This window comes from Apaloderma vittatum, unplaced genomic scaffold (genome assembly GCF_000703405.1).
Source record: "Apaloderma vittatum isolate BGI_N311 unplaced genomic scaffold, ASM70340v1 scaffold19084, whole genome shotgun sequence".
Taxonomy (NCBI): domain Eukaryota; kingdom Metazoa; phylum Chordata; class Aves; order Trogoniformes; family Trogonidae; genus Apaloderma; species Apaloderma vittatum.
Window position 1 is genome coordinate 39,888 of NW_009713473.1, and position 9,879 is coordinate 49,766.

The 9,879-nt window shown below is 36.9% G+C and overlaps 1 protein-coding gene across 1 annotated transcript; it reads left to right on the forward strand.

Annotated features, from left to right (window-relative positions):
* Positions 1-7,106: 7,106 nt before the first annotated feature.
* LOC104273172 (protein enabled homolog) lies at positions 7,107-8,868 on the forward strand (the record flags this gene model as incomplete). Its single annotated transcript, XM_009868406.1, has 2 exons — positions 7,107-7,272; positions 8,691-8,868. Coding segments are annotated over 2 exons (344 nt in total), but the record flags the coding sequence as incomplete, so codon positions are not given.
* Positions 8,869-9,879: the final 1,011 nt, after the last annotated feature.

Below are 9,879 nucleotides of genomic sequence, written 5' to 3' on the forward strand. Positions count from 1 at the left end.
TGGAGAATGTAACTAAATATAATGCATGTGTATAATGATATATAACAATACATTAATATTATAACATATTGAGGCATATAATGTATATGACTAGCCATCGCTAATATAACTAGTTTTAATACTATTCAAAATCCGTGGTTTTCAGCCCGCTGTTACTAATTCTTATTGATACTTTGTTTTTATTAAGGTTCATCTCTAGTGCAGCTGTTTCTTTGTTTGATTGTCATCATATTCTCACAGATATCACTGATTCCCTCTGAGAGAATAGATGAATTTTTATGTGAATCAGTGTATGACAAACCTAGAGACAATATTGAATTGCCAACTCAGTTGCTTTGTCCATTGTATGAAATAGTTTTACGTTAAATATGGCATGTGAAACAATGTTGAAAAACAAATCCTGGGGTTGCAAGTTGGTAATCCTGTATGAAAAGTAGACTTTCATTTGACATCAAGCTGTTGTTCTAAAAAATATTTCTTTTTCTGCCTGAGTATCCTGCGATGTTTTCCTTCATCTGGTTGATATTCACCTGCTGCTACAACTGCAAAATTTTGAAGGAACAGATTTATAGCAACAGGAGAAATTTATTCTGTAAATTGCAGTTGCTCCAAGGGCGGACTGCTCTTAGATTAATGTTAAATGGTTTTATATTTGAGATGAAAAGCAATTTTCTTTCAGTGGAAGGTGCTCACTGAGCAAACAAAGTTTAATTTCAGTGAACTGTGTACCAGCTAAAACTCTGGAAAGGAGAGCTGCAGAATTCTGTGCCAAAAGTGAAGCACCTTTCCACTGCCAGCTATTAATCCACGTGTTTAGATTGTTTCCCCTGCTCTTTGGCAATAGTAGCTTTATTTCCAGTTGGGACTTTCCCATACAAGATTTCCCTCCAGTTTCTGGTGTTGCAGCTAATCTGTATTCTGAGTAATTCATGAGAAAAAAAGTGGGAGAGATGAATGAATCTCTTGGTTATCAGAGACGAAAAAGTGGGAGAGATGAATGAATCTGTTATCAATCAAAAGTTTTCTAGGCAGAGGCAAGTACTAACTCATGAGCAGGGGAGCTGTTAGCGAAGCAGCCTGGAACTACTGCCTTTGCATTCACCTCCCGTTTGAACAGCAACTCTTGTTTGAGTTTGACCTGCTTGAGGACATCACCACTCTTGTCCTCTGGGGGTTTAGAGTGTCTGAAGAAGAATCTGTAAGAAAACCAGTGAGATAAATCAGCTGGTCTCAATTTAGTGTTATGCTAAAACCTGAATAATGAGTAAAATCTGTATTAGCTGAAGTGTTGCGAGTGGGCAAGCTACATCCTTTGAAGTTGGATGCAAGCAGCAGGGCACGGCAGAGTTCCTTCTGCGGTACCAAGCGTGTAGTATTCCCCTTCAGCAGCATATTCAGCTGGGTCTTAGTAACGCAGGAAAAGTTGGCATTCTTACCTTGCAACTGAGGATGAGTTACCGAAAAGGTTAATTTATTGTAAAGAATGACTATGTTTACCCTTGATGAGGCCACATGGATTATATTTTTATCTGATGTCCTGTTGATGACATGGGTGTTGCTCTAGTTGGCAGGTGGAGATGGTGATTATTCTACTCCATCTGAGATTAGCTTTTGGCTAAAGTGTTGAAGTTCAAAAGATGAGTAAAATTAAAGCAGTGGATTATGAATTAAGAGCTTATGTGACCCAAAGGTGTGGGGTTGTTAATTTTTTTTTCCCAACATTTTTATGTTAATTTTGAGGTGCTGACAAGTAGCTTAGCTATTAAGTGAAATGAGCAGCTCAGAATACATGACAATTTTGTCTACAGATTGGCTGTTTTGGTTAAAAGTAGTGATACAGTAGTAGCACAGTACATTGTGGGGTGTTTTTTTTGTTGTTTGTATGGGATTTTTTTAATAGTAAAGCAAAGAACACACGTTTTCACTGTGATGTCCCAGTCAGGGTTCAGGAACAAGCAGGGAAAGTTATCTTTATAAAACATCACCGCCAAGATATAAAACTTGCTATCTGGACTAGCATTTAGTTGCTTTTTAAAAATGTGTGTTTTAAGATGTTAGTATTGGAAATGTTTGGAGTTTCTTTCTAGCTTTGTGCCACATGGTTTTAAAATCCTAAACAGGCGTTTGATGAATCACTGTCTCTTTTCATTCCTTCTGCCACACAAAGACTGCACATTTAAGAACATGTTGTTATGTTTCTGTAAATTGAGAACATAGCAAAAAAACAAAAACAAAAAAACCCACAAACCCACTCTGAATCACCAGAAGAAGAGGTAGTGGGATATGATTTTCAAAAAAACTCAGTTACATCACTGACAAAAATAATAAAGAGTAAAGATCGGAAATCACAGCTTTTATTTTCTCTTAGTGTATTTCTATGGCTGCAGTCCTGCTGTTTTCCATATGATTTTGATCATTTAAGCCTGTTTATCCTTTTTAGTTCTTGAGAGAGGAAAACCAAGCACCCACTCTTCGGGGAGGGTTAAAACAAAGGCTTAGGTCAGCAGACTGTGCATTAGTGTCACTGTGCCTTGAGCTTAAGGACTTGGGATGTGAAAGTAGGAACACATTCCATCTGGGCGAGAGAATGCTGTCTGTTAGGGTTCAGTTTGCTTTGGTTTTTGAGCTTTCCGTATGATCTCATCACTGGAGGAGGAAAGTATATTCTCCCATAAGAATAATCTTATGATTCATTACTACTGTGGTTTTTTGTGTGAGCCTTTTGAGTGCCAGACCTCCCCCCACTCTTCCACCCCAAATAAAAACCAGCCACCCGTCTTTTGGCTTTATATGGTATTGCTGTAGGTGGACTTATCAGAATAATGGTTGGCTTTAACAATCAGAGCCTTACATCTTTGTCTAGAGAAGAGCTCTTCCTAACATCTTTATCCAGCTATTTGTCAAGCTTTACATTTTGGGAAGAGAGGTTGTACACTTTGTTTCCTAAGGTTTAGTAAGCACTGTTTTGCATGAATGTTGCCTTTTATGTATTTTCTATTTTCTGCCTATAATTTCATATACTCAGTTTGGTAAGTTTTCTTGGGAACAGACAGTTCCTTAATTTTTCTTAGTTAATATTTACATTGTCACTTTAGTTTCCCAACCCACTGCCCTAATAAGTTAGCAGCCAGCTCTTGGAGCAGCTGTGTGTTTTTGCTGTAGCGCTTCAAGCTCGACATGGGATCCCTTCCCTCATCCTCCTGCATCCCCTAATGAGCACTCAGGTTGGGAAGGTGCAGACTAATCCAAGTGTAATTGTTTCTGGAACCATTATGCTAGTATAACACACCAGAAAAAAGGAAATTTAGAGATAGGCAAGTAAACCCTGTAGGATGCTTTTGAAGGCCCAGTAACAAGGAAAATACATGAAGACTGTTTTTTCTTTTCTCTTGCAACATGACTGTAGATTATTTTAGCACCAGTGGGAAATAAATTATCTGTCCATAAAAAGGGGGAAAAAAAAGAAAACAAAAAACCCAAACCAAACAACCCCCCCATGTTTGTCATCAAAGCGATTCTTGTGCAGTTAATGAAAAGTCATCCTAGCATCTTGCTGTAAGTTTCTGCAGTCCAAGGGACCTGTGTTGCAGAAGACCCTGTAGACTGTGAAGAGTTCTTGTATAAATACTGAGATCAGTGAAGACCAGTTTCCTGTTAGAAGTACAGCAGGGAAATGTGATAAGCTTGAAAAGCAAGAAATACAGTAGATGACACTGTTCTTACTCACTTGACACTTGTGCCTTTGAACCGAAGTTTAAATTCATGTATGTTTGTAGAACAATACAAAGGGCACTGACTCAGGTTCTAGTAATAGTCTGTATGTTAAACTCAGCCTTTTACTAGAAAAAGGTGGATCATGGAAAGAAAACAATAACTTTCATTAGACCCGTCAAGGATAACAATGAGCTGAAAGCATGGATTTTCAATTTGGTGTAGCCCTTTGAAGTTAGTAGAGTTCAGGTACACATCTAGTTTTAAAATTATTTTTTTTTGAGACTTAAATATGTAATTATAGTGTCTCATTGCTGTAAGATACTATGTACAATATTCATATATTTAACTATCAAATGGTCATTGAAGAGCAGACCTAAAGATTCTTCTTGGCTAAAGCTCATGTCTCCATGCTTTTCTTCAAAGCAAAACGTAATCACGTCAGAATGCAGAACTTTTTACTATAAGAAAGAAATTGAATTAATCTCCATTACATCTAGTAATGTGCAATTATTGAACCTTGGAAAAAGGCTAGCACACTGTGATGGTTTAATTTGTTTCTGCTAGTGATAGCTCTGTTTTTCCATCTTACTGCTGCAGTCTGATAAGCAAAGTGATGGGTGGTGGGAACTGTTGGCAGGAGGGGGGAGTATGTCACCTTCAAATTGATACCTAGATATGAAAATTATGGACCTGGAATATTAACATTTTAGTTATAGGATTTGTCTGAAACGAAGGTAGAAAGCTTACTGTGTAGTGATAGCATAGATCAAATGGAAATTGTTTGTTGTGTGGGTTTTTTAAGTGTGGGAACCATCTCGTGCCTTTATGTGGGTAAGAATAATCCCCCTGCTATTAAGAAAATTCTTTTATTTTAAATGGAGCATAAAGTATTTGAGATCTAGGCTTGTGTAATGTTTTCAGTTATAAGGCATAGCCTGAGAAGTGGAACTAAAAATAGTTTAACAGTTGTTAAAGAAAAGCTAGAAATTCTACTCAAGGTCGTCTTATTTGTGCTTATGAATTGTGCCACTTGAATACCAAATAGTTCTAAAATGAGTAGGTGTTTTCTCTTTTTATGTTAAATAAAATTGTGTAAAACCTTCTACAAAACTTAGGGCTGTGGAGGGACCACGGCAGGTCAAAGAGTGAGAATGCTCTGAGTAAGAGCATCTGAACTTGGTCTGTCCTACTAATTAAGTCTTCTGATCACTGAACCATAATCACTCTCTTGTTCTACCTGTGTTGTAATTGGAACGTATTAACTTATAGTCTCAATTTTTAATAGAATCAAAATGTTTTGGTTTGTGGTTTGTTTTTTTTTTTTTTAAATCTATCTGACACATGATTGAGACAAAGTTATTTTTTGGCAAGAACTCTGCAAACCATGTGGCTCTGCTTCCAAATCAGTATCTAGGTGCTGTCACCTGTGCTATATCATGCTGGTGATTGATCCAAATTCAAACATAGCCAAAATGTGTTTCAAATTCAGAAGTTTTCCAAGTTTTTTTAATACTGTTATCCATTTAGGAAAAAGCAGTACTCTTTGTACTTTTATGAAGAGTACAGAATGTTTCTAGACTTGAACTTTAAAATAGTTGTACCAAAATGCTCTAAAGGTAAAGAAATCTAGTAGGTTCTTGTATTGCCCTCTTCTCAGAGGGAACCTTCTTATTTACCTGTGGCGTGTTTTCAATGGGACTGTGGAACACCTGAAGCTTGTAACTTAGTTTCTGTGCGTCTAATCTTTCTTCCTGGACCATATGTGGTCTTTATGATCTATACTATAAACTATGCTTAGAAAAAAAGCACTGTATATATGTATGTTAAAATTTTACTATCCCTATGTTGAACTAATTTCTGGCTAGGAAAAGGGTGGTCTAATTAGAGGGTGTTCTCCCAGTCTAATCTAGTTGTTGAATAGGTGATGAGACTAGGACTTGTGGGTTTTTTTTAAAAAAAAATTAAGGATATTTCCTCATCTGATCTTGAATCTCTCTTGTGTCTCTTAGGAGGCATGATGTTGGTATTCTCTCTTCTGGCATCGAAAAGCATCCCAGTGTTGTGCATTTTTCTAGTTGTTGAAGTGCCATGGAAAGTGTGATAAAATTTGATGCTATGTTTTCTCAAAAATGTCAGTATCAAAAGTTAACAAAACAGCTGGATGCACTGCTGAATTTTCATGTGCCAGGAGATGGAAATATGATATTGAGAAATTCAGTATGGTCTTTTAGAAAAAATCCCAACTAGCAAACACTTCCCTCTGCCCCCTTTTTGAACAAACCAACCAATCGATAAAAGCCTACCAAAAAAACACCAACAAACCACAAAAAAACCCCAAACCAAGAAAGACTGTGGGAGACTTATCTTCCCTCTCCTTCATAAAATACGAAGAAATATTTCATTACTTTCCTCTTGTAATTATGAAGAATGCATATCTCTGCAGCCTTCTCAGTTTTCCACATGGCAGGCCACATTCCTTGCAAGCCAGGCATCATGTGCTTTCTATAACGTTGGATGTGCTGGAATGGTATGTTCAGAGAATTTGGCTTACTGATAAGAAATCATTCCTTTCTATTTTTATTTCTTGTCTGCATCTGGACATTTCTCATAAGATAACTTGTGTTGTATCGCCCTCTCCTCTCCTAATAAATAATGTGTTTATGGTATGATCTGCTTTCTTGCGTTTCTAATACGCATGATACGCTCCCTTTCAATTTGAGGCTGTTCCTTAGCTGCCAGATGACTGCTATAGCCAGGATTAGCTACTGATAGCAATCTCCTGATGAGATTATGCTTTTCAGAAATCGGTAGAACCTTTTCTTGGGGAGAAAATGTTACATCTAGGTATCAACTGTTGTAAACTATGTCAAAACCAAAAAGCACTTCATTTATGAGCAGGTGAATTTTTTGTGCCGAATTTTTTTGTTTATGTGTTCTATAAACCTTCAGAGGAGCAATGGCTTTCCAGTCCTCATTTCTTGTAGATGTAATTGCCACTGGAAAATATAAACTGTATGAAGTTAGTGCAACTCCGGATTCTTTGTTCTTCAGCCTTTGCAGGAAACTTTGTGTGTCATTATGGCATTTAATTAAAATCCACGCTTGATGATGGGGGAAAAGGAGGGGAAAAAGGAAAAGTAAATCACTTCTTGATCTCTTTCATTAGTAGTTCAGCCTGTTTGTCTTTACAACTTCTCAGAACAAACACCTTTCAGCAACATCAAAGTGCTAGTGCCTTTGTGTTTAGAACAGTGGATATTTCTGCAAGTTGCGAGGAGTATTGCTTTAACAATTTGAGGTTTGTTTTTTTTTTTTTTAAAAGTTAACTAAAAAGATGATGATTTGCCATAAGTAATACTGTGTGCTACTCTAAAATACTTGTATTTTAACAGTGAACAGAGTATCTGCCAAGCACGAGCTGCTGTAATGGTCTACGATGATGCCAATAAGAAATGGGTACCAGCTGGCGGATCGACTGGATTCAGCAGAGTTCATATATATCATCACACAGGCAACAACACATTCAGAGTAGTGGGCAGAAAGATTCAGGATCATCAGGTAAGTGACTCTCTGAAAGTTTGGAATTGGAATCTTGGAATTTTTGTGATTGTTTGTAACATTCAGAAATACATTTTCAGTAAAATTATGGGAATTGTAAATAATTTTCTTTCTAACTGAAGTAGGAAAAATGTATTATGGCTTTTTCTCTGTAAACTAAGCACTTAACATACCTTCAAGGCAATAGTCCGTGCGCACTCTTATTGCTCCTTCCTACAGGTAAAGGCTAGTGGTGTACAGAGAAGCCATCTGATTCTCTTTAAGGCAAAGTGACAACATAAAAACTCTTATTTTTTTTTCCCCTGCTCTGTGGTGTTAGCTGCAGTCTGCTGGTGCCAGCAATTCTCTTGTAGCTCTTTATGAAGAGTTGAATGCACGATCTCATTTCCCCAGATCGCTTCATTCAAAAAGCCTTTTGACATTTGGTAATGCTGATCATCTACTGCTTTGGGACATTGAGAAGGGACCAACAAGGAATATATCTTATTTTCCTTGAAGAACTTATTACATCTTGATTAAATGTCAAACTTAGCACTCTGTCCTGAAGTATGCTCTGCCTTGTGGTGCTTGGGGTGGGGTTAAAAGACTACTTTTTGTTTGAAGAAAGCTTCTATAGCTCTTCCCTGCTCTCTCAGTATTTCATAAAATTCTTCTGGATTGTTACTGGTCATTTATCACACAGCTGAAGCATAGACTGATAAATCTGCCATGTGATTTGTCATTAAACACTTACTCCAAGTAATCAATGGTCTATGTGCATCCATTTGAGAAAAAGTGTGGGTTTTTTTTCTCCCATTATTCAGCGGAAAAAGGTGAGAGGATAGTTATCCAAGTGCAACGGGATCCTCTTAGTAGATGGCTTGTAATAAATAGTTGTCCTACTCGCTAGAATTTATGACTTTTTGTGTGAGCCATAATACAAAATGATATTCTGTGAGACATAGCAGAAGTCCACATAAACTGCTAGTGAAAGCACTGCAGACTAAAGTGTGCAGCAACCACAGAGAGAGGTGATAACTTGGTTTAAAAAAAAATTCTAACAAGTACTTTGTGAAGTTAACGGAAAGTTGAATTTCTAAAATCCAAATGCGTGTTTACGTCATGTGCTCTGCTACTAGATGACAGAACTGTTGATGTTACTATGTTGCTGTTATGAAACTTAACTGCATCTTTTAAAATGGAAACGCTTAAGGAACAAAAGTTGATGCAAAATATTTTAATAATCCCTTTGTGTATTCTCATTACATTTCACATGGTGTTGGAGTTAAAACTGAACTGGTTATGTGCTTCAGCATTATGAATTTGTGGGTTAATTCAGGACCCACAGTCAAGAGAGAAAATCTACATGAAGCTGAAACTTGTGATAAAACAGCAATTTTAAACATAAATAATACTTCTTTTTTTTTTAATATTTATAGGTGGTAATAAATTGTGCCATTCCGAAAGGGCTGAAGTACAATCAGGCTACACAGACCTTCCACCAGTGGCGTGATGCTAGGCAGGTGTATGGTCTGAATTTTGGCAGCAAAGAAGATGCCAATGTCTTCGCAAGTGCCATGATGCATGCCTTAGAAGTGTTAAATTCACAGGAAGCTGGTAAGAGCCTCTTATTTTTTAAGTTGTGCAGATATGGAGATAGAAAAAAAAAAAAAATAATCAAATGTTTATGCATAAAAGTCAGTAAGTTTTGTTTCTGATCGTGATTCAGTCTATCGATTTTAATTATTTGGGTGTTTTGTCTAACAAATACTGCTTCTTAATAGTGATTCTCGACTGCCATTCATGTGAATGCAGTTGCTAGGAAGTAAACTGATTTTCGAGTTATCTGATACATATAAAACTTGCCGACTTTGGGGTTTTTTTTAAGGAGAAAAACCAAAACCCTCAACCAAGAAATGTACTGTGTACTTCTCAGGATTTTTAGAGACAGTATTTTTAACATGTATTACTATTTTTGCTTCTCATTGAGTACCTGTTTATCAAGAAAACGTTAGGCTTTTTCCTCCAAATTGTGGAATTCTTACCATAGAGAGTTTTCTAGCGTAGAGAGCTTGGATCCAGGGATAGTGTTCAGATGAGCACATACAATTTAGACAACAGGGTCTGTCAATTTGTTTGGAGAATAGGGTGACAGAGAGGGTTTAAAACATTGGTATAAAAAATAGTGGCTTTTAGTCTTGAGCTGGTGTCTGTAGTAGATTCTAGATATGCTCTACAGCAAATTGATCAGTATGACACTGGGACATACACAGAGGGAGTTCTTACTTTTAAAGACCAGAAGAGTCTTTTGTGTTCTTGTAACCAAATAGAATTCTTTTGTCCTCATTAAACTTTAAAGATTGCCCATGTAACAAGAGATTGTACTTCTGTGCCAGTTTTCTTTTGTGTAGAAGACAGGCTATAGATAACCTTAATAGGGCTGCCTCAGCTACAGCAAAAAAGGGTGACTTTATCAAGTTGCTTTTCATTCCGATAGTTGTTTCGAGACTTACCTTTTGAAACTAGACTATCCAGACCAAGGATGATACGTTGTGCAGTGCTTATGCTGTTATGCAGCATAAGAGGCCGAAATACCCAAAAAGGGTAGCCAAAAGAATAAGATCTATT